General features: G+C 47.6%; 3 protein-coding genes across 5 annotated transcripts in view; all 3 read left to right on the plus strand.

The window, feature by feature from the left end:
* The first annotated feature begins 291 nt into the window (after window positions 1-291).
* LOC132485450 (oocyte-specific histone RNA stem-loop-binding protein 2-like) lies at window positions 292-3,773 on the plus strand. Of its 2 annotated transcripts, XM_060091978.1 has the most exons (7): window positions 328-365; window positions 451-516; window positions 1,348-1,443; window positions 1,550-1,654; window positions 2,282-2,425; window positions 2,571-2,679; window positions 3,528-3,773. In XM_060091978.1, exons 2-7 carry the CDS (start codon window positions 473-475, stop codon window positions 3,657-3,659), a joined length of 630 nt encoding a protein of 209 aa, XP_059947961.1. In that variant the 5' UTR covers window positions 328-365; window positions 451-472; the 3' UTR covers window positions 3,660-3,773. The 2 variants fall into 2 exon arrangements, with proteins under 2 accessions (XP_059947962.1, XP_059947961.1); XM_060091979.1 differs by having other exon boundaries at window positions 292-516; window positions 2,282-2,332.
* A 908-nt stretch (window positions 3,774-4,681) lies between these two features.
* On the plus strand, window positions 4,682-15,278 carry FAM53C (family with sequence similarity 53 member C). Of its 2 annotated transcripts, XM_060093418.1 has the most exons (6): window positions 4,682-4,931; window positions 7,047-7,118; window positions 8,527-8,756; window positions 9,148-9,205; window positions 10,598-11,382; window positions 12,315-15,278. In XM_060093418.1, the coding sequence occupies exons 3-6, from the start codon at window positions 8,679-8,681 to the stop codon at window positions 12,570-12,572; spliced, it is 1,179 nt and encodes a 392-aa protein (XP_059949401.1). In that variant the 5' UTR covers window positions 4,682-4,931; window positions 7,047-7,118; window positions 8,527-8,678; the 3' UTR covers window positions 12,573-15,278. The 2 variants fall into 2 exon arrangements, with proteins under 2 accessions (XP_059949401.1, XP_059949400.1); XM_060093417.1 differs by lacking the exon at window positions 7,047-7,118.
* Window positions 15,279-18,312: 3,034 nt separating this feature from the next.
* The window catches only part of KDM3B (lysine demethylase 3B), a 61,522-nt gene continuing 55,359 nt past the window's right edge, over window positions 18,313-24,475 (plus strand). The window contains exon 1 of the mRNA XM_060093420.1: window positions 18,313-18,519. Coding sequence (XP_059949403.1) covers window positions 18,328-18,519 — 192 coding nt within the window. The 5' untranslated portion in view covers window positions 18,313-18,327. The remainder of the gene's footprint in view (window positions 18,520-24,475) is intronic.

Raw genomic sequence — 24,475 nt, forward strand, 5'->3', positions numbered from 1 at the left:
TATCCCGCTCGCCTCTAAGCTGCGCCAACCAATCTCCGTGCACCCGCCTAGACACCCCCGCCCCCCCACCTCGGCCAATCGTTTGCCTCGTACAGCACCCGGGGGCGTGAACTGTTCCGGAAGGAGCGAGATTTGCCCCGCCCCGCAGCCCAGCGGGCTGCCGATTGGCCCACCAAATTTCGGCAAGGCCCGAGTTAAACCCCGCCCCACAGGGAGTTTGGCGCCTCATTGGCTCTCCCTCTGGCCTATCACCACACCCTTTCTGAGCTCTCCTTTCCTTCAGCCCCTCCAACCCCGGGACATTTAAATTGCACCTTGCTAGCGACGACCACTCCCTAGGATAATACCTGGAGAAATTAATTTAGGTGGGAGGGTGCTTTAAACGTTTTTTGTTTTTGTTTTTTTCCCTTGCTTCTTTCTTGTATCGTTATGTGGACCTTTCCCTCTTAGTTTTGCTAGCCTTCCCCTGTAGATGGAACATTTGACCCCCGTGTGGCAGATGTTGCGGCGAGACAGGTGCGTGTATTTATGATGAGTAGCACTGGCCCCTTCCAAGAGCTTTCCTGGGTCGGTGTCCCTTTTAAGCGCGCAGCATCTGAGACGCTAGGTTATATGCGGTAAAGGGAATTCCTTTTCAAGGAAAGTAGGAGAGTTGAATCATCTCTTGGCGTAATCCTTATCACAGTCCAGAGGATCCCAAACTTTGGTTGTTTATGGAAATTTGAACATTGACTAGGTGATACTAAGAATTTATTCTTAATGTTGGGGATTTGCTTTTAAATAATCCTGTGGGAGTGGTGGTGAGTATAGGTGAAACAAGATTGGCCGTGAGTATTGGGTGATGGGTAGCTAGGGGGTACATGATATCAGTGCTCTCAAAGTTTTATCTGCATACTAATCACCTGCGGGTCTTGTTAAAATACATATTCTGATTCAGTAGATCTGGGTAAGAGCCCAAGATTCTGAACGTCTAACAAGCTCCCAGCTGATGCTAATGCAGCTGGTACTGGGACCATACTTTGAGTTGCAGGGGATTATGCTATTCTCTTTGTATATTTGAAATTTTCTATAAAAATGTTTAAAACAACCTTGGAAGCTCTTTAAAATACATGTTCCCAAAGTGATAATTCAGTAGGTCTAGAGTAGGGCCCAGGAATTATCAAGGCCCCCAGGTGCTACCCAGGCAGATGGCTTGCAGACCACACTTTGAGAAATGAATTAGAAATGCAGCCTTTAACTTTGAGAGACAATAAGTGAGAAATATAACCTTTATCTGGTGTCAGGATCTTGGTAGTGGTAGTGGCTGAGAGTAGCTGGGTTTTATCCTAATACCCTTTTCATCTGTAGAATCTGCTTCCCCAGAAAGGAGGTGCGTGAAGAGTCTTTATCCTCTAGGATAGAGATGGTGAGTGTGGGAGTCAGTACAGAGCCCTGCCATGCCAGGTGAGTTTGACAATCAGGCTGGGGATTAAGGGAATGTGGGAAGAGTTGGTTTCCGCTTTGATGACCATCATCACACTTCATGGGACCACTGTCTACTTCCTCACAGGTGGGAGGTAGAGACAGATGCAATTGTCCTACAGCGGCGGCAAAAGCAGATAGATTATGGCAAGCGCACACCTGGTTACCAGTGCTTTCTGCAGCAGGTCCCCAAGTGAGTGCAGTTGTGGGTAGTCACAACAAGAGTGTCAACCACGTGGCTTTTGTTCACTGTCAGATGATGGAAAGATACTAGAATCTGAATGATCCCACAAAGTTGTAGCATTACTAAAATAAATTATCCTGCAGTCTAGCCCCCCAGATAAGTTTCCAAGTGTTTTTTCAAATGGAATAAGTTATACGTGGGCCATAAGACTTTTTAAAGCTCTATCCATGTTTGCTAATGAAATTTTTTTTTCTTCCATCCATTTTCACCTCATGCCTCCATCTGACTTGGCTAATTACAACATACTTGCCTAATTACATGTAAGCTTACATGCATACATACAAATTAATGTATGAAAAGGTAGAATGTATTTTAAAGAGATGTCAAATATTTTCTTTTATATCTCTCTTGACTTCTGAGGGAGTTGGAATATCTAATTTACCCTTCCCAGAAGAAAGAATATTAGGGAATTGGGAAGTTTGATGTTTAATCTAATTTAAAGATTTTCTTTGGATTGCGGGCATTGATCTTACCTCATTATCAGAGAATCCCTAATGAGTCTCCTAATTCATCATGATAAGCAGTGAGCTGTGCCCCTTCACCTTGACCTTGGTCTGACATGTATGTTGTTGCCAGGGCACAGCGACAGCCAGGACTTCACCCCCAAACACCAAACAAGAACAGGAGGTACAGCCGTCGCTCCTGGGATGCCCAGATCAGGCAGTGGAGAAGAGCCCTACATTCCTGGGACCCCCCCAGCCAGCCTCTGCAGGCTGAGGGGTGTGTGCACTACTATTCCTTGTTCCTTCCCTGAGTGGTGGACTAAGCCCTACCTCTCCCCACTTTGCAGAGGTTTAGCTTTCACTGGCTGAAAAGGGAGAGTCTGAATGAGCTGCATGTTCCTCTGACTCTGCTGCCTTCCTAGGTGGGGAATGGACAATCTCTTAGAGCCAATGGATTCCACCCCTTTGGATGACTGGCTCCAGACCCTGGAACCCTCAGAGAATCTGGATGGAGAACAGAAGGGAGCCCAGGTAGTATCCTCTGCTAAAACCCACTGGAGCAGGGTCAGAGATGGGATCTGGCCCAGGAGGTCACAGTTATGATGGGGTTCAAGGTAGTAGCCCAAGAACAAAAGAAGGAAAATGGGACAGAAAGAAAAAATTGCAGGATGTGAGTAAAAAACCTTGAACCAAAAGTGGCATAAGGAAATCTAGTTATAGTTAGTAATGGGGGACAGGTTGGGCTGCACTGGGGGCGCTGTTTTATACGTGATGAAATGGGTGTCATCTTCCTTTGAAAGGAGACATGAAACCTGAGTTGCAGGGTTTGGTTGTTTTAAGTGTCTCAGTTTCTTTCAGTGTTTTCCAAATGCGCCAATGCTAACTTAACTTCTTATTCTCAATCACTTAACTTTAGTAAGCATGGTATTTTGTTATTAAATAAAAAGGGGGATCACCAAGTGGTGAAGACCAAGGGCTTTAGAGCCTCAGACTGCTTTTTTTAAAACTTTTTATTTTATATTGGAGTATAGTTGGTTAACAATGTTGTGAGTCAGATTGCTTTTTAATACTGCTTTTGTCCACCACACGGGCAGTCACTTAACCTCTCCTGCTGTTTAATCCATCAAATAAGGAGATTTTGTCTCATTTCATGATTGTAAACAAAAATGAGAATACACATTTAAAGTATGCAGCACGGTGCCTGCCACATAAGTGCTCCATAGCAGCAATTATTGGAAACCATGTCCCCTACACTTCATGGCCCCTGTCCCTTCTTTTGCCAAGGGGAAATGTGCAGGACAAACAAATGTGCAGTGTATCTCCCATCCCCCACCATTTTCTTGATACTACTTCACTTTCCCTCTACTCTTCTTTTCCAGTTTGCAGGTTTGGTGGCTCCTGCCTCCTCCCTTCCCTGGCTCTGTGAGGAAGATCCCCACCACTGGCTCTACCTTCTAGCTGATCACAATTACTTATCTGTCCCAGACTTGAGTGGGACACAAAATATTTAGGGAAAACATGTCTTTCAGGGGACTCGTTGCTGAATGTAATAGTGAAGATTACTTGCACTACTTCTACTTAACAATCGATTAAAAAAGATCTAAAACTCTGTCCTACAAAGAGATCATAACACGAAGTCATTGTTTAAAACCTCTCCTTTTCCCATATTTTACCCTCTCTCTAAACCTTCTTTGCTGGCTGAGACTCAAATTTACATAAGACCCAGAAACCACCTAGCTGTTCCACAACCTCTTCACGTGCTAACTGCTACATTCAGTCTCTTCAAAAAGGACTTAAACTTTGGCTGAGGAGGGAGGTGGTGGTAGTGGTAGAGATTTAATAAAAGGTGGCTTCCTCTTCCTGAAGTATAGCGCCATCAACATCTTTTCCCCAGCTGCTTGTTTCCTCCCTCCCTTTTTGTCTTAAGGAAAGTGGTCCAGCTGTAACCACCGAACTCCCCCCTCCCCCACGCAAGCAACTGAACCGCCTATGATGTCATAATCACAATCCCATTACCTCATCCTGCTGGGGTGTGGGGGCGTAGAGGGAGGAGAAGGAGTGAACCGCCCTGGGCCCTCGTCAGATTTACGGTGTTTTGGGTGACGGTTAATTACAGAACCAAGTGGGAACGGCCCCGCAACCGTTGTAAATCCTGGGTTTATAACGTTCGAGCCCATCCGGCAGCTGGAAGAGAGGCTCCCGGGACTCAGAGCAGGCCCTAATCGGCTCTTGGACTACAGTTCCCAGAAACCTTCACGCCGCGGACGGGTCCTCTGCTGGGGGAAGGGGGAGTCCTTCAGAGTGGCGGCCTTAGAGGGTAGGAGAGCAGGTGAGAGGAATCCTGGCTAATTCTGTTACGCGCCGGAACCGAGTTGGAGGCTGTACAGGGGCCGATGTAGTAACAGAGGGCAGGGGCGATGTCTTTGTTTACCTTCCACCGACACGGCCTCCCCCGAGGGTTTTGAGATTTGCCTCCAACTAGGCCAGTCCACCTTCTGCAATATTTTGCAGGGGGTGACTCGCTAGGGAGGAAACCACCCTCATCGCTAAATTAAAGAGCCGGGCGTCTGCCCGACTGCGCTCTCCAAAAAAGACTTTGCGAGAGAAACGACGCGGGTCTCGAGCCTCCGCGGACGGTTCAGGGGCGTTCTGCGAACCGGAGCGATCTCTCCACTCTCCTCAGGGGTCCGTTGGTTCGGGCCGGCGCCTTTTAAGGGCACTGTGGGGCGAACCGAGCGCTCAGAGCTGCTCCGGCCTCGGCCCTGGGAGCTGGAGGAGCCGCGGTAGGTGGCGGAGGGCAGGTGGCGCTGGGGCCTCGGGGCGGGCACCTAGACCGTCCCTCCCTCCTTCCCTCTTTCCCCTCCCCCAGCCCGTCCACCCTCGAGGCACGGCCTCGCTGGCCGCCTCCGCGGGGAGAGCACGGGACCTGGTGGGGGAGGGGGTGGCGGAGCGCTAAGTCCCAGACCCTCTCCATACCCTGCGTCCTGAGTTCGCTTCCCGCGGCCAGATGATGGAAGCTGATTGGGAAGAGACGAGCGACAGCCCCCGCAAGCGTGCCCCGGCGCCCCCGGCCCCCCAGGGGCCAGCGGACGCCCTATGCCCCACCCCGCAGGGACAGGCAGGGCAACCAAGGGGGAGAGGTTGAAGATTGGAGTGGGGGGGCTAGCCTTTTGCTTCTTCATTAGGGTGGGGGGAGGGGTGATCCCCACTTGTCACCCCTATCCCCTCAGTGCCATATGGAGGAAGAGCAGTCAGGTCCCCACATACCTGTTCATGTACCTTCATGCCTCCCTCATGTTTTCCTTCAGTCTTCCCCAGAGCTGTGGGACTGGGACCTGGGGGGAAGGTCCCCAGAGATTTGTGACTCTTATCTCCCTTGGCCTGACTTGATCCTAGGTTATCGAGGTTTCAGCACAACCTCAGCATCCCTGAAACCGTAATGTCAGGGGTTACTGCCACCCAGTGGGGTGGGGGTCCAGCCTTTATTTGCGGGGGGGGGGTGCTGATGGTGGAGAGAAAGCCTGGATTGAGAGTTGGGCCTGGTGGGGTTTGGGGGAGGGCCTAGCGGCCTGCTGCTCTGTGTAGGGTTGAGCCCCCGTGCCAGTTGTTAAGCTGAGAAGTTTTAACTTGCTTAGTGAACGTTCAGGGCTGTCTCTGCCCCTCAGATACACAAAATGGAAGGGGAAGGAAGGCGGCAAGAGAGGGCTTCTTATACTTTTTCCTCTGCCTGCTTGAGAAAGAGGAGGCCCCTCGCGGAGCTGGTTTGCCTTCTTTTGTGTCCTGGTTTGATTCCTTATGGCTTCCGTTCTGTTCCCCCTCTCAGCCTGGCCTGTTTTAGGAAACTCAGACTGAGAGTATCAGTTGCGTGGTGGTAACTGCATTGTTCCAATTACCGCCGTGTGTGGCCACATCCCAACAATTAAAATGCAGAAAAACACAAAATCACTCTCTTCACTTGATCCCAGAGAGGGCTGGAAGTTTGCTGTTTGGCCAGATGCCTCATGAAAAGCTTGAAAGAGTTTGCTTCACTCCCTGCTCTTCATGGCTGGTCAGCCTGAGGCCTGGGGTCTCTGGGGGTAAAAGCCTACAGTTAGGTTCCCTTTCTGGTTGATCTTTGAGGGCAGAGTTAAGAAACCAAGAGCAGAAGTGATATAAGCTTTAGCTTCTACAAGAACAGGGGAAGCAGCTGAAGGGAGCACTCAGGAAGCTGAAACTTTGTTCAAGGTGGTAATGATTATGCATGAAAATGTTATTTAACTATAGTGATGATTGACTTCTACAACGTTTTTCCCTAAACTCCAAGTACGCCGAGGTGTATTTCTTTGCTTTTCCTTGTGGTCTGCCTCCCTCTGAGGTGGAAATTAGGTAGAGAGGATTCCCTTTTTTTTTTTTTTTTTGCCAAGGTAGAAAGTTATCTGCCCTCAAGGTCAAGCCTTTTGGGCTTCTCTTGGTTTGCAGGTGAGGGAGGTTGATATCCAGCCAAATAGATCAACGCAATTGTCTTCTTCATACTAATATTATCACTTGTGGCATTCTGAGGCTTTGTAGAGCAACAAATAGGAGGGGTGAGAAATGGCAGTCTTTTTTTTTTTTTTAATTTATTTTCTATTTTTGGCTGCATTGGGTCCTCGTTGCTGCATACGGGCTTTCTCTAGTTGGGGCGAGCGGGGGCTACTCTTCGTGGCGGTGCATGGCCTTCTCATTGTGGTGGCTTCTTCCATTGCAGAGCACGGGCTCTAGATGCCCGGACCTCAATAGTTGCGGCACGCGGGCTCAGCAGCTGTGGCCCCCGGGCTCCAGAGCGCAGGCTCAGTAGTTGTGGCGCGCGGGCTCATTGCTCCGCGGCATGGGGGATCTTCCCGGACCAGGGCTCGAACCCATGTCCCTTGCTTTGGCAGGCGGATTCTTAACCACTGCGCCACCAGGGAAGCCCAGAAACGGCAGTCTTTGTGAACTCCTGATTTGTACAGGTCAGGTGGTGTACTTTTTACATTTTGATATTTGTGTTATACTGTCCCAGTGACATATATTTTTAAAATAAATTTATTTATTATTTATTTTTGGCTGCGTTGGGTCTTTGTTGCTGCGCGCGGGCTTTTCTCTAGTTGCGGCGAGGGCTACTCTTCGTTGCGGTGCGCAGGCTTCTCATTGCCGTGGCTTCTCGTTGCGGAGCTCTGGCTCTAGGTGCGCGGGCTTCAGTAGTTGTGGCTCGTGGGCTCTAGAGCGCAGGCTCAGTAGTTTTGGTACACGGGCTTAGTTGCTCTGCGGCTGTGGGATCTTCCCGGAACAGGGCTAGAACCCGTGCCCCCTGCAGGTAGATTGTTAACCACTGCGCCACCAGGGAAGCCCCCAGTGACATATTAAGATTATTCTGCCCATTTTTCGTATGGGTAAACTGAGGCAAAGAAAAGTTTGATGACTTGCCGAGACCATCACACCAAATCGGATCCAGATTTGATTTCTTGATAGCTTGTTCTCTCTGCTAGCAAATGCTACTTCCACTGTCTGGTGTGCTGTCTGCCTGCTGGTCATTTCTGGGAAAAGGCAGAACAGTATGGAAATGTTAGGTTAACTTCCCCTCCTCCCTTGAGCGAGGCCCCTCAGGCAATTTTGTGGGCTTGAAGCCTGTCCTCTGATAGAATTAGTTTGCTTCTACTATAATTGACCATGAGAAAGAGTCTTGATTAATTGTATTCATGATCTTTGAGTTAAATCAGGTTAAAAACTTAGTCAAATGAAGTCAGAGTTGTTGTTTTTAAACTCTATAGAGTTGAAATGTAAATGGAATTACCCCGGTAGCATTTCCTTATCCTCTTATAAGAGAATATGTACAGTATCTGTTGGAGAACAATAATATAATATCAGCTGTTCAGGCTAAAGGAGAACATAATACCTTGTTTATTCTGATTGGTTTGAAGCAGAAAGTCATTCCTACAACCACTGTACTGCTCTGTTCCCTACTACTCTTTCTGTAGTTTAGGAAAAGGGTACCTCTCTTTGCTTATGACTGGAAGATAAAGAAAATATTGGACTAATCAGGATGGAAATAACAATTTGGGCATCTCTCTCAATTGAGCTATTTTCTAAGTGGTGCTAGTATTCTGGGTAGGCAGAGCAGAGCATGAACCAGGTTAGGAGTGGCAAATAGGTTTCAACTTGCTTGCCAACTCCATTTCATTTTACTGGTTATCTGGAGTATCAGGTTGAGAATGTTTCTGAGGCTATGTTTAGGCTTAGCAGGAAAGAGCTGTGATCAATTAATGATGTCTGCCAGAGGCCTGACATAGGGATGCTGTGGTATGTGTGCCATGCATTTTCCATCTCTGGACTAGGTACATCTCTAATATCACTTGGGGCTGGTCCCTCTGTAATTGGCAGACTCAGCAGGCATGACTGGAGAGGGAAGTCTCAATGGTGCTAGAATGGTGCTGCAGTGGCAGAAGACGGCTCACGAGTGAGGTCTGGAAGAACAACAGGGAAGACATCCATCATTTGCTCCAAAGTGTGCAAGTCAAATTCCGGGGAGAATCATGATAACCCTGATCACTGAGCAGCTACAGAAGCAGACTCTGGATGAGCTGAAATGCACACGCTTCAGCATCAGTCTGGTAAAAGACCAGTCTTCCTGCTTCTCTACGACCCCCTCCCCCTTTTTTCAGAGGCTGTTTGTTGTTACTACTTCACCCTTGTCCTGTGCTGTGTGAATCATGGTACTTGTACTGCAAGAGCCCACCAAAGGCTCAAAACCCAGCCCAAAAGGAAGGAGGCAGGGATTTTTTTCACTGTTAGAAAAGGGACACCAAAATTTGGGTGGAAAAGGGTTTGAGATACTGGAAGATGTGGATTATTTTACTCACTAACTTTGGGAGGACAAGAAGAAGGGAACACTTAGGAGTTCCTAACATCCCTATAGCCCATGAATTGCAGGGGTGAGCTGAAGAGGGCTTCCTGAAACTCTGTCCTGATCCTGAATCATGATGGATATTCTCTGTCTCTTAGCCTTTGCCTGATCATGTAGACATCTCCAACTGTGGGAATCCTTTCCAGCTTGTGTCTGGTAAGACATGATGTGTATATTTGTGTGTATGCCCATGCCTCTATCCACGCATTTCTTTCATTGGTTTTCAGTAGCCAGGACTAGCTAGCCTGCCTCCACAATTTTCTTGCCAGGGTCACCTTCTGAGATTGGCACTTGTCTCCATTTTACTGCACCAGCATGGAAGTTACCTGTTTAGTTTGGTCTTATTCTAGTCTTGTAGGAACTTTTTTTTTTTTAGCGGTACGCGGGCCTCTCACTGTTGTGGCCTCCCCCATTGCGGAGCACAGGCTCCAAACACGCAGGCTCAGCAGCCGTGGCTCACGGGCCTAGCCGCTCCGCAGCATGTGGGATCTTCCTGGACCGGGGCATGAACCCATGACCCCTGCATCAGCAGGCGGACTCTCAACCACTGCGCCACCAGGGAAGCCCCTGTAGGAATTTTTATAATCTAATTTTTTGTGTAGGCAGGCAGTACATTCACATTTCCAAAATTTTTAAACAGCAAAAGCGTTATACTGAAAAAAGTCCCCCTTCCTCTCCTCTCTCCTCTGCACCCAGCTCCCATCACCTCCCTAAAAGTAACTACTGTTATTAGTTTCTTGTCTATCCAACCAGAGTTTCTTTATACAGATAGAAGCAAATATAAATGTAAATTTTTTATTCCCACGCTTTTAACACAAAAGGTTGCATTCTGTGTATTTGGCACTTTTTTTTTTTTTTAACTAAGCATAATATGGCTAGAAGATCTTTCCCTATAAGTATGTTCCTTGTGGGTGGCCAGACCCATAGGAACACGAGCAGTCTTGGGGTTTTTCCCAAGCATGGGTTCCATTGTCAAAGGCCTTCCCCACCCTACTTGCCCTCCCTAGAAATACAAATCATCTCTTACCTGCTTGATCACCTACCTCCTGTCTTGGTGCTTTGACACATAGGAAAGGGAAAGGCTAAGGACTGAGAGCATAGGCTTGCTTTTCACAACTCCGGGCTGGGGGGGTGCGGGAGCAAAGTAGAGCTCGGTGGAGTAGAGTGAGGGATGAGCATGGCACACACACGTTTACTTCTTTTGACTCATTCCACCTTTGAGGGGGAGCAGCAGGCAGTATATGAGACTATATTTTAAGTTTCAGGTGGTTCCTCATACTGGAGGCAATATAGTATGCTGGTTAAAAGGCAGCTTTAGCATCAGACAAATCTGGTTTTGAACCCTGCTTTGGTCATTTGATTCCTGCATGACTTTTGGCAAGTTACTGGACTTCTCTCATCTGTGAAATGGGGGTAGTAATAGTACCTAACTCATGAAGTTTTCGGGAAACCTCACATAAAGTGCTCATCACGTTGTATGGCACATAGTAAGCTCTTAAAAATATATTAGCTATCATTAATACTATTTTTATTATGAATGCCTTCCAGAAGGTGCTTCTTGGAGGGGCCTGCCCCACTGTTCCTGTGCTGAATTCCAGGACAGCCTCAATCTCAGCTACCACCCCTCAGGCTTGAGCCTGCACCTCAGACCACCCAGCCCAGGAAATTCCCCACAGGAGCAGCCCCTCTCCCAAGTCCTAAGCCCTGAGCCCCCAGACCCAGAAAAGCTTCCTGTGCCCCCTGCCCCTCCATCTAAGAGGCACTGCCGCTCACTCTCAGTGCCCGTGGACCTGTCTCGCTGGCAGCCGGTGTGGCGGCCCGCCCCCTCCAAGCTGTGGACTCCCATCAAGCACCGGGGCAGTGGTGGAGGGGGTGGGCCGCAGGTGCCTCACCAGAGCCCCCCGAAGCGGGTCTCCAGCCTCAGGTTCCTCCAAGCTCCCAGTGCCTCTTCTCAATGTGCCCCACCCCACAGACCCTACAGCCCCCCTTTCTTCAGCCTGGCCCTGGCCCAAGATTCTTCTCGTCCCTCTGCCACCTCCCCACAAAGTGGCTCCTGGGAGAGTGATGCTGAGTCCCTGTCACCTTGCCCACCCCAGCGTCGCTTCTCCCTGTCACCCAGCCTGGGCCCACAGGCAAGCCGCTTCTTGCCCTCTGCCCGGAGCTCCCCCGCATCGTCCCCAGAGCTGCCCTGGCGACCTCGAGGCCTGCGCAATCTTCCCCGAAGCCGCTCACAACCTTGTGATCTTGATGCCCGCAAAGCTGGGGTCAAGCGGCGTCACGAGGAGGACCCTCGGCGGCTGCGGCCTTCCTTGGACTTTGACAAGATGAATCAGGTGGGACCAGTAGGACTAGGGAAGCTTGGATGGGAGTAGGGGGACTGTTCCATTTTCACCTGTGAGTTGTCCTCTAGCTCCAGGCCCTCCTGGCAGGACCTCCCTTGGAGCTCCTTTCTGTCTGAGCTTTTGCTAAGAGTGATCTACCATCCCGATTTGCCCAGGATTATTCTGGTTTTACCATTGAAAGTCCCATGTCCTGTGAAATTTCTCAGTCCTGGGGGTTCCAGAGAAACTTGGGGTGAGTCCCATGTTAAACCTTACAACGGAGATCCCAGATTGTCCTGCTAGAGGCACTTTCCCTCCTCTCTGAGAATGCATGAGCCACAAAAGCCCCATCATCAGTGCCCCACCCCTCCTCATGCAAGGCTGGTTTTGTCACTTGCCCTTTACTGCTTCATGTGGGTCTGTAAGGGCTTAAGCAAAACAGGCTTTGCATCATTCATCTGCTCAACAAATGTTTTTTGACTTCCCAGTGTGAGTGCAGTTGTTGTAGGCAGTTGCCCACTTTTTTCATATTCTTCCTTCCAGACCACTGGGTCATAAAACTTTCTGAGGACTTATTCACTTATTCATAGAGTCATTCATTCAACCAGTCAGCAAGCAGTGTTGGATACCTACTATGTACCAGGCTCTGACTAGGCACTGGCAATACAGGAGTGAGACAAGCAGACCGTATTCCTGTCCACATGAAGTTTATAAACATGCTTCTAATCTTGAATCTGATAGAAACTATGGGCACTTTCCTCAAAGAAATGTGCACATACACTGAATTTTCAAAATTTTATCAGGGAGTTTTCGACCTCACCCTAACAGGACTCCTGCCTTCAAGGATAACTAAGAGAGGGGTACTTTGAAATCCAACTTGGGCCAGGGTTCTCTGGGAAATTAGCATCTTTCTTTGCCTTAATTTTGTTTGTTTTGTTTGACAGAAACCATACTCAGGAGGTCTCTGTCTCCAAGAAACAGCCCGGGAAGGCAGCAGTATCTCTCCACCGTGGTTCATGGCCTGTAGCCCCTCACACCTCTCTGCTTCCTGCAGCCCCGCTGGGGATTCCTCCCAGGTGCTGAGTGAAAGCGAAGAGGAGGAAGAGGGGTCCGTGCGGTGGGGCCGGCAGGCGCTGAGCAAGCGGACATTGTGCCAGCAGGACTTTGGGGACCTGGACTTGAATCTGATTGAGGAGAACTAAAACTGAGAGGCTACTTCCTGGGGCCACACAGACTGACTCTCTTATGGCTACTAACAAGTGTCGAGGTCCCAAAGCTGGGGGCCCAGCCTGGGAATGGGGGTGAGTGGAGGGCTCCAACTCAGGGCAGCCGGAAATCTTCTCACTCCAGGAAGCTCGACCATGCCGAGAGACTGGCTGGGACAAGATAAACGGAGCTGGTGGCGGGAGGGACAGCCCCAGAGCAGGCCCTTACCATGGCGGCCCTGAGTGTGAGTATCCCTGCCACCGAGAAAGCAATGGGCAGGGAAGGAAGGGGTCTCCTGACCCCAGCTCGGGGAATTTCACTAGCCCCTTTGCTTCAAAGGGCACTTGTGTCTTAGAATTTGGCCAGGGTGGGGGGTTCATTCAGCCTCCTCTGAGAAATTGTGTGAGAGTGTGTGCGTGCATGAGAGTGCTCGAGGAAAGGTGTGTTTGGGTAGCCTTAGGGAAGGAAGGCAGTTACTCCTTAACAGCAGAGCACCATGGATCTTGGGTTTTTACGGGAGAGCAGGCTTGTTCAAGGAGTCAAGGTTCTAAGGAGCTCTGGAACCAGGCTCATAATCCATTAGCACCAATGGCTCTGCAGAGGATTCTGTTTTGGGGTACAGCAGGGTCTTTTAAGTGCTATGACCTCAGCTAATGGTCTTTCCCTCAGGCCCACACCTCCCCTAGATAGATCTAGTATTGGCTGGAGAGGGCTCTCCACACTGATTCTGAGCTGGCCTGTTTTCTCATCAGATTGCCTAGGCTGTATACAACCTGCCTCTCTCACTCTCTAAGTAGATGCAGGCATATGTGGGCAACTGAGGCAGGGCTGAAGGGCTCCATCTCTTTCTTTCCCTCCCTACTGATGGGACCTTTTCCCCCTTACCCTCTGCCCTTCGAGGGTCAAGAACAAGGAAGGAAGGCCCTATGTTGAGGCTGACCTGCAGCAGAAGTAGTGTTCAGTCCCCAGCAGGCACCCCAGCACTAACTTTAGAGAAACCTGTTGTTAAAAGATCCAGGCCCAGCCTCTTTTCTGACCTGCTTGAGAAAGAGAAAGGGGATGTCAGCATATACTAGTTTGCTTGTCTTCCACTCCTGCTAGGAAATGTTTGTCTCTAATTGGCCCTTAGAGACCTCAGGGAGGTTGAGGCTCACCGAGGGATTGGCTGAGGATGTGTAAAGCAAAGACTGTGAGAAGCAGCTGGGAGTTTGTTGTTGGATTGAATTTCTTTTTTTGTTTCACAGCCACAACTTGAGCCTGGGCAATGGGTCTCAGTGGCCACGGTGGTGGGTTTAAGGACTGCAGAAGCCCTGTAGGGCTGGCTCCAGTAGAGATGCCTACTGAAGCTGCTGCCACAATAGCTTGTGAGGCTTTGTCCAGCTTTGCTTAGACCCTGCGGTACCAAATTGGACCTGCCCTTCCTGTTTATTGGAAGAAGGGCATTTTTCCAGGGTTTTGAAGGAACCATTTGCTCATGTTAGGGAAGAAGACCAAAGTCTATGAGTTTTCTTCCTCATGGAATTGAACCTGTCATTTTCTGGGTCTGCCACATGTTGGATAGGAGCATCAGTGAGGCCCTAGCCTCCTCGCCTCCACCCCAGAGGAGGTGGCTGTTTCTTTTTCAGCCTCCAGCCCTCAGAGGTTCTACCCTTCCAGGGCTCCTTCACTTCTCCTGCTAGTTACCCCATGTTACAGTGAGCTACTAGGTCTGTAGGGGCTTGAGAGAGAGGCTTTCTGGAGAATTCAAGGAAACTATGAGCCCAGGAGTTGCCCATCCTTGGTTTCATCCCTCCCCTGGCTCTTCTCCTTCTTTAGGCCATAATTTCCCTGGTGCCAGCTTTTCCTCCTGGGGCATCCTCATCCCTGGGCTCTCTGCTACAGAGGGGCTGTGCCAGATTACAATAGGCCTCTGGTAATGCCAGTGGGGTATCTGCAGGCCCAAAGCTGAAGAAGTGAGGGCAATAATTCTGCCTCCACCCTGAGTTCCCCAAAGCTCTAGGGCACCATCCTTAGGGGAGAAGATCTGTAGATGCCATATTTGAATTCCATTACTTTAAGATCTGGAAAGTTAAACTAGCTGGAGCTATCATCTTGCTTCCCAATCTAAGTACCTGTGGCCCTGGGACAAGCCTTTTCGAGAAGTGGTTTATTTTGCTTTACACAGTAGAGCTGTTCCAACAGTTCTGTGTAAACCAAATGCTGTTTTCCAATGCATTTGGACTGCTGACCATTTAAAAGCAGCCTGTGATTGCTTCTTTTGTAAAGCAAGCAACCTCCCTCCACTTTAGCTGTTTTGACTCTTTGGATTTTCACATATTGGGCTTACCCAGAGTGGAGCACACCTCTGCCGGGCTGTGGTTGACCCTGGGTAGACATCTGCATCTGTGTTGTGTGTGTGGTGTGGCTGACCAGTAGGTGAGTATTCCTGCGTGTGTGAGTGAAGCCACTCCCAGGCTGGTGCTCTCCTCCTGTGCCCGGTGACTGCCCAGTGGCAGCTCCAGCTGCCCTTCACTCCCACCTGCTGCCAAAGTCCCTGTGCTAATGGGATTACAAATACAAAAAGTGAAAAAAAAATTTTCGTAAACTTTGTTTTATATTTTAAAAAAATCCATAAGTCTGTGTATGTTAAACATGAGGTCCTGCCTCTGTGGCTGTGTTTGAAAAAATAAAGTTTTATTAGAATAATTCATTTTCCCAAGCAACCTTGTGTACTACAGTGTCTTCTTCCTCTCTTCACAAAGAAAGGCAAGGAGGAAGCAGGGAGAAGGCCGCCTAACTGTTCCAGCCCCTTCTTCTATGACATGGCTGGGCCTTTGCCCCTCGAAGGCAGTATTTCGTCGCTGGGCCCTTTGCGGCCACAGTAGTTATATCCTATGCCCAGCTTCTGTTAAGGCCTTGGTTATTTCTGGCAGTCTGATTTGATCTCTTGTTTCCCTGGTACTTATACTCATCTCCTCTTCACTCCTGTCACTCACTTACAGCAGGGTGAAGTCAAGTATTAATACATTCTTGCTCCCTGAGAAATGCTTGATGGTGCAGTTAGAAACTTGTCTAGATTGGTTTGTAGGCTTTGGGAAGTGGGGAGAAGGCACGATAGGAGCCTTGACCAGGAATGTCTTTTCAGAGTTTTCACATGTTCTGTCCTGGAGAGATGGAGATAAAGTCATCAGAATTCAGATTCCAAAGACCTAGGCAATTTCTCCATCCTGAAAATACTGATTTTGGAAAATTATCCTAGCAGCAGAGCTTCTCTTTTGCTCTAGAAGGTGGTATTTTCCCTAATGCTTCAATGTGGAATGTTGATTTGCTGAAAGAAGCTGTATGGCTCTCTCTCTCTCTTTAGACATTTCTCTTCCACCCTTTCTTCTCCCTACGTTAGCATTCTTCCAATGTGTGTGGGTGAAATATAGTTGCTTAGAGAGCCAGGCAGGAGCCTCTTGTCCCTAAGGCATAGCCTTTCTTTACCAGTTGTGGTGCTGACTTGCCAGGCGGCAAGAAGAGTCAGGTTGCTTAGCCTCCAACCCAGTTTCCTGCTTCAAATTGGTGGCACTCATCAGTGAATACCAATGAAGTGTGCAAGAAGACAGGACTGGCTTGATTACCTGGAGCAGGAACTTTGAGGGGATGAAAAAAACACTCTAAAAAGAGTGGGAGTTGTCACCTGCCCTGGAAACAAAGGAAGAAGGGCTTTGAGGGGGTAGGGCAACAGCATGTGGTTAAAGAATCTCAGAATTATAGGTTCGTTCTTTCTTCAGAACTGCTGTTTTGTTTCACCTACTGTTTGAGCAGGGGTAAAGCCTGAACATCTAAAATTACTTCCCTCTGCTTTTTTTCCTTTCTGTTCAGTTTTTTTGTTGGGTTTTTCTACTGTTTATTTTCTGTGAAGGCAAGTGTGATTTTATTTTCCATTCCTGAAGTATAGGAAAGAATATAAACTTCATGAGGGCAAAGGTTTTGTTTTATTCAGTGTTGTGTCCCAACACTTTGAAAAGTTACTGGCATATGAAAAGTATCTGCCATATTTGTTGAATTAATTTTTTTACCTTTGCCTTCCCATCCCTGGGCTTAGGCACATTTCTGTGTCAGTGCTGTGAGAAGCCAGCTTTGGACAGTGGGACAGTAATTAGAGCTCCATATGGGAGAAAATCCCAGCAGTGAATTTTAATGGAAAAGCTGCAAGGCAGCTAGGTCATGTATGGATTCACCCCTGTTTCCCTCCTACCAACTACAATTTTTGGGCTGTGTGCTTTAAGAGGTGTCTCTTGGCACAGAAAAACATTGAGTCAGTGCTCAGGTTGGCTATGGGAAATGAAAGTTATAATGAATAGAAAAAAAGTCCAAGGAAAAGTTTCCTTGGTGCTCCACAGGGTTAGTTCTAGACTGACTTCCCTGGATGTTGTACTTTGACTGAAGTCAATAATTGGTACCTCCCTATTGCCCCCAACTTTTGCTAGAAGACCAGTAGGTCAAGGGTAAAGAAGGCTGAGGACAGATTTCTGGGTAGGCACATAAATCTTGAAAGAACTCTACTGCTCTTAACTGTCTGTAGGTCAGATCAGTGAAAAAAAATGGGCACTTTTACGGTAGTAATCATGCATTAATACTGGACCTTTTTCTGGTTTATATCTGTTTCCACATACACTCTGCATCTATAAGGCCATGGAACTTGTGCTAGTCTCTAACATGACCAACGTTAATGACTTAGGTTTCTCATTGCCCATTGTGAATAAAAATCTAGGCAAAAAAATCTCTATCTCCCCTTCTCTACAGCCCCTTTTCTAATAGGAGTATCAATCTTCCACACCTGTGAATTCAGATAGGCGTTGTGAGGTTTTCTTTGTCCCCAGCCCCACTACTTCCATGGTAAGATGTATATACTTCTGGTCTCTTTCCAATTCCCCTGAAAGTTGAATTGAGAAACTCCTGGACTTAATAACATTGGCTGATTTGGAAGGGGAAGAAGCTCCATGGGGTTATGTCAAAATATTGAGATGTTGGACGCATGCTGGCCTTCAGCCAATGTAAAGGGTGGCATTATTATATACAATGGGTGTGTAACACCTTGGTCAATTGGAAAGGAACCTATGAAGTATTGGTAATATAGAATGGGATGGTACCATGTTATGGACCAGTGAGAAGAAAGATAATTGTGTCCCATGGACCAATGGGAAGAAAGTTTCCTAAAAGATAATGACAGGAGGGGTAGTGCCTATTTTCAGGTTTGGAAACCAATGGGGTATTGGGGCACTAACTTTTTAGCTCAAAATATCAACTCTCTAGGTAATTTGCCCCTCAGGCCCCCAGCCCAGTAAAAGTCTTTGGTGTCCGAGGAGGGTAAGCCAAAGCCTTCTCAGATAAAGGGGCCCCCTGAAGGAAATATGGCACCAGGATGGTGCCACGGGGGACTGAAGGACCCGCCCACTTCCCCACCCCGGCCGAAACTGCAATTCCCCTCCCTGCCGCAGGGGGCACTGCAGGCCCCGGGGAGGTTGGGGAGGAGCGCTGTGAGGGGCCCGGAGCTGCCGTCCCGCTCCGGAGCGCGGGGGGCGCTGTGCGGGGCCCGGGTTGCGGCTCCGCTCCCGGCCACGGGGGGCGCTGCGCGGCGCCGGTGGTTGGTGGTGGCTGTTTCGGGGGGGGGGGGAGCCGCGGCCGCGGGTGGTGCGGAGGGAGGCCTTGCGGGCGGATCGGGAGCTCGGCGGCGGAGGTGGTGGGAGGCGGCGGGCGGGAGCGCGGGTCTGGCCGGCCCTGGCGATGGCGGACGCGGCGGCCTCCCCGGTGGGCAAGCGGCTGCTGCTTCTGTTCGCGGACACCGCGGCCTCGTCCTCGGCCTCGGTCCCCGCGGCGGCGGCGGCGGGCGGAGATCCGGGGCCTGCGCTGCGCACTCGGGCCTGGCGGGCCGGCACGGTGCGGGCCATGAGCGGGGCGGTGCCCCAGGACTTAGCGGTGAGTGGCGGCCGAGGCGGGCACTCGAGGCCGGGGTTGCACGGCCTGCGGGCGGCCTCCCCGGGGGCCTTTGTGAGGGGGCGGTGGGGTGGGGGTGACCCAGTTCCGCGCCCCCAGATCTCCTCAGCGCCCCCCGCCGGCATCTCAGCACCCCGAGCTCTGGCCAGCATGGCTTCCGCGTCGGGGTTCGCGCCCCGGTTTACCCCGGGGGGCGGCCGGGGCACTAGGAGCTACTGCCTCCGCCCGGCAGGCCCCGCCTCCTGAGCGACCCCTTTCTCAGCGTTCCCCCCCCACCCCCGCCAAACACGCCTTCGGAGCAGGTTCTCACACCCTGGGCTCCCGGGCCCCTCAGAGTTCGGCCGGTGCTGCCGTCGCCTCCTTGAAGACGCGGACCTGTAGTCCCCAGCCTCTCCCGGGAGACCTGCGCCCTGTTCCCTTCTTCCCGGAGCCCCGAGTGGGGCGGGAATGTGGGCACTTGTAAGGAGACAGAGAGGCTGCAGTTGGAGCTGCTCGGGGCTGTTTTAGCTGGCAGTTACTTCCTCCTTGTCTGAGCCGGGCTCGGCCTGGCGGTCTCCAGAAAGGCCAGCTCTCAGAACTCTCTTCAGGCTCCTCTCTGCGCTTCTGGGTGACAGGAGCTGCCGTTGTAGCTGTTTTTGATAAGTTTGAGATCTGTCTTGGCAGCCGAATGGGGCTGTTGGGTGGTGCTTTTTTGCTCGTAGCTGGGCTACTCCCCCAAACCTTGGGAGAGGTTTTGTTTTGAAACTTTGTGTCGGGGCTCGGCCGATTTTGAATACTTGTCTTGGTGTATGTTGTGATTAAAGTTGTTCAGTAACAGAACTTAAATAGCATTCGGGATCATGATGTGTTATTTTTGTTAATGTGGCGGCAAAATACTGCCTTTGAGCTTTGGCAAACCTCTTTAGTTCCTCATTCTGATAACGGCCCTAGCTTCTCTGTTGAGATAAGGCTGTGAAAAATAGGGGGATTCTTTTGGATTGTGATAGATGTTCAGGCAGAAGGAAAATTTTCGTGATGAACTTGTTTCTGCAGATATTTTATTCGCTGTAAACGGGAACTCGTAAGATTTGATATTAATATTGCAGGTTTCTGATACTCATTTTTAAACCTATTGATCAGTGGTGTTAGGCTTTTTAAAATTTTCTTCCTGATACGCAAGCTTTATGGGTTGTTTTGCTTGTGGCTGGCTTAGGCTTCTGCTACTTGAGTTCGTTCACTTTGATCTTTCTCCAAGCTCTATAAGAAAAAGGCTGCTTGGACATTTATGAGGCTTCAGTGGGGCGAATTTGTAGAGATAACAGGAACATAGTGGGGTGAGGATGATGATTAAGAAAGGGGATTTGGATTTAAATTCCGTTGCGCTTTCTTTAGAAGATCGCTTTTTATAGGCTTGGACGGGAGAGAGGTGTCCTTCTCAGATCCAGTAATTTACTCTACCCCCTTAAATGCAAAACTTAAGTAAGATCCACCATTATATGCATATTTTGACCAAAGGCTTAGTCTGTCCTAGCGTTTCAGTCAAAGTTTCATGTTCTAGTTGTTTCCTCCATCAGATGAATTGCTAATGAGCTCTGCACCTGAAATGGCTACCCATTCACTTTGTTGTTTGCTGGGCTCCCTAAGGGCAGAGGTTTTTGAAGCTCACTGAGATGCTGGACACCTACTAAGCTAAATACTGAGTAGTTCTACCACTGCCCTTGGAATTGGTTTCTCAAACCAAGTAAAAAGCTGCAGTGATTCTTGGAAATTAAAGCAAAGTGTATATTACAACTGTGTTGAGGTCTTGCATAGAGCTTTATGCATATAAAAACAAAGGCAGTTTTGGTTTTAAGAATACTCTTACGCTTGTCTCGTGTGTATAATCAAGGGACATAGGTGAGAAAACAGCCACAACAAAACTCAGAGCCTTTAAAATTTTTTACCATCTTGCAAAGTTGCTCAAGAATTGCTGTTGTGATGATGAGGTTCTGTTAATGACAATAATTAATATAGGATCAGAACTGGCCGTTTGTTTCCCTTTTTCATTAAAGAGATTTCCTTTGGACCCTAGGCATGTGGGCCTTTCCAATTCGCACCACACACCCGTAGTAAACACAACTGTCTTCCAATCAAAAGTGTTCTTCCTGTACTCAAGGGTGGAGTTTGCAAGCAGCTGGCCTGTGATTGGGCAGATTTTCATTCAGTTATGTTTAAGATGTTTTCAGGCATGCTTAGTTTTGAGTAATGCATGGCAGGGCGCCCCCTGTTAAGGATGAGTAATTGAGGGTTGAATGAATGAGTTTTTGAAGTGATTGAAAACACTTTGCAATTTTAGGCTCCATTAATATCCTCTTTCTAAATACTTTTTGATCCAGAAATCTTTCAAAATGTAGTCCTGATCCATTAATGAACGCTTTTTTTTTTGGAAAACAGTTCCAAAGCCATAAGTCAGGATCTTGTTGATCAAGAGTTTTGTTGAAAAGGGTTTGTTAGGTGGGCATCTTCCTCACCAAAGCTATGCTGACAAATAACTGAGATTTTTAGATTAAGTAGATAAACAGCTTTTTTTCCCCCTCATGGAATAGTAGCTTTATTTGTATTTCAAAATAGGCCTATTATGTGAAAAAAAAAGTCTAGTTGCAAAATTAGTTTAATGGATTTTTATGCCTTTACCTCTAACTTCTTTTCTAACTCTGTCCTCCTTGTGTTTCTGGTTCATTATTGGTCCATGTAAGTGGCAGAGACCTTGGGACAGTCACATATATACGTATGGTAAATAAACACACAAACCAAAAATAGTGGATTTTTCTTTTTTTGTTATAAAAGCAAAACTTGCATTTTGAAGAATGCCAAACAGCCAAGCATAAACACGGGAAAGCCAACAATCTCCATCCTTTACCAGCTTCCACTTATCAAAGAAGCCTTGTGCGCCTTTCTCAATACTGGTACAAAAAATATGAAAACATTTATCTCTCTACAAAAGGTTGCTTTTTTTTTTTTTAGCAAATGGTATCATACTGCACAATATCTGTAGCCTGCTTTTTTTCTTTTTTCCATTTAACATTAGACCATGGGCATCAGTACCTGTAGCTCTTACTCATCCTTTTAGATAACTACATTATATTCCATAGAATGGATGTACCCTTTATGATGGACATTCAAGGTATTTTAAAATTTGGGGCACTTAACAAACAATGCTGCAGTTAATATACTTGTACATATATCTTTGTGTAATCATGGTTTTATTTCTGTAGTTTAGCTATCCAGGATTGTTGGGTTAAGGAGTACATGTATATATTTTTATTTTGTTAGGTAATGCCAGGTTATTTTCCTATGAGATTTTAGCTTTTCATACTCCCACCAGCATTCAGGCAATGCTTGTCTCCCTTCATCCTTGCCATCACTGGTGTCATTGGTCTTTGTTGTTTTTGGCAGTCTGATGGGTGAAAAATAGTATCTAGCATTTCATGACTACTGATCTTTTTTTTTTTTTTTTTTTCTTTTTGCGGTATGTGGGCCTCTCACTGTTGTGGCCTCTCCCGTTGCGGAGCACAGGCTCCGGATGCGCAGGCCCAGCGGCCATGGCTCACGGGCCCAGCCGCTCCGCGGCATATGGGATCCTCCCAGACCGGGGCACGAACCCGTATCCCCTGCATCGGCAGGCGGACTCTTAACCACTGCGCCACCAGGGAGGCCCCTGATCTTTTTCTGTGTTTATTGGCCTCTTACATTTTTTATGAGTTATCTATGCCAATCTTTTGCGTATTTGAAAAAATGGAAGTTTTCTTATTCTGTACAAGTTCTGTGCATATTTGGCACATTAACCCCTTTACCTGTCAAGTGTGTATTTTCTCTCATTTGTCTTTTAACTGTTTATGGGTTGCTTTGCTACACAGAAAAATAAAATGTTTGTATCATCAGATCTCTTAGACCTTTCTTAATGGCTTCTAAGAAGGGTTTAATTGCTTGGAAAGAGGACCTCCCCCCGCCACCTTGAGCCTATATAAATATTTTTCAGCTCTTCTTTCTAATGTTTCATTTATTTTTACCTTTAGATCTTTGGTCCATCTGGAATATTTTTGTAAGTGGCATGTGTGATGGACAATCTAACTTTTCCTACTGAGTAGTAACCAATTGGGGCAGCACCAACTTTATTAAATAAACCATCCTTTTCTTTCTGTATGATAGAATTAAATGATGCTTTTAGTAGCACTGATTTGTTTTGGATGTGTATCTTACCTATCTCAGCTGTCCAGAACTTGCAACGGGAGTAAAAGCTTATCTGCCTTAATTTTTTTAATCCCTTAATCTTTTATCTTTATCTGGGGGAAAGGTGGTCTCTAAAATACTCCTTTTCTTTGATTTGAGATAATGTAATAATTATGGCAGTATCCAGGCTAGTACCGTGTTTCTTCCATCTGGGAGTCTTCCAAGAGGAGTGGAAGCCTACCTGCCTTTTTTTTTTTTTTTTTTTAACCTCCTCCTCCAATGTTTCCTCTTTGTTTCAGATTAGGTGGACTTTAAAATACCTCTCTACTTTGTTTCTATATAATGTAATAATTATAGTCAGGTTTCCAGTGTACAATCCAATATAATTTATTCTCAACCTGTGTTCAAAGACAGAATTTAAGCCCTAATTGAAATAGGAGATTATGGCTTTTAATGATTATCCTTAAGTGTCCTTTTCTTGCTTATAATTCCAAAATTAAATAAAAATCTGAATAATATTATAGTATCATATGCTGTTTATTAAAGTCAATAGAATATGTTTTGTGGATCAGTGTGCGGTTTAGAGAACTTTAAATAAAAATGAGATTGTACAAAAGAATATATAACGTTTAAGTGTTAGGCCCTCTATTCACACTTTTCACCTGCACTCTCCTCTTACAGCAGGAGGTCTATTTTTGAAACATTGAGCCACTGTTGAGGTTTTTAGGCACTCAAGTGCTTCATATAGTTGTTTTCTAAAGTTTGTCTTATTTTATGTGTGCATGTAATTTTTAATACCTCTATCTTATTGTCTGTACATTCTCTTTGTTTCAAGACTATACAATATGTCCACCAGTGATCACACTGTACACTGGTCATTTTGTCCAGCAGCCTCTCCCTTTACTACACAATCAGATTTTTCTTGTTAATTTATGCATTTGTTTCTTAGAGTTGCTTCACTAACTCCCCACCTGCCAAGGACTCATTCCCTCCTTTAGTAATCACTTGCCTAGTTCATTTATTCACTCACTCATTTATTTGTTTGTTTGTTTGTTTGTTTATTTGTTTATGGCTGCGTTGGGTCTTCGTTGCTGCGCACGGGCTTTCTCTAGCTGTGGCGAGCGGGAGCTACTCTTCCTTGCGGTGTGCGGGCTTCTCGTTGTGGTGGCATCTCTTGTTGGGGAGCACAGGCTCTAGGCGCGAGGGCTTCACTAGTTGCAGCACACAGGCTCAGTAGTTGTGGCTCGCGGGCTCTAGAGCGCAGGCTTAGTAGTTGTGGCACACAGGCTTAGTTGCTCCTGTAAGTAACATGGTGTTTTCTGTTAGTGATTTTCTCAACAACAGCTGGAATGGATTCCTGTAGGCTTTGCTTCCACAAGGCCTGGGGGACACAACACCTGTTGCTGCTTCTCAGTTTTCCGCTGCCTTTGACAGGTTGGTGGTTTTTAAGCCCTCCCCACCCCACTATCCCTACTGCCAAAGTATCTTTTACCCTTGTTCTGTAGTTGGGTAAAACCTGCCTGATTGTTTAGTAGTGACTCATACTGCTATCTCTCTCAGTTTTACAAAGGCAGGAGTTCTGGGGGTTTTTTGTGTGACTTCACGGGTAATCAGGCTCTAGGGGACTGATTCCCACTAACCAGACTCTGGAGACTGATTTGTAAATCCACATGTAAGGTTATTAACCTACAGTGGGAGATAAATCTATCCAGAGATCTGCACAGAACCCCCTCCTGGTCTCCTCAAGAGA

The sequence above is a fragment of the Mesoplodon densirostris genome, chromosome 3, assembly GCF_025265405.1.
Source record: "Mesoplodon densirostris isolate mMesDen1 chromosome 3, mMesDen1 primary haplotype, whole genome shotgun sequence".
NCBI lineage: Eukaryota > Metazoa > Chordata > Mammalia > Artiodactyla > Ziphiidae > Mesoplodon > Mesoplodon densirostris.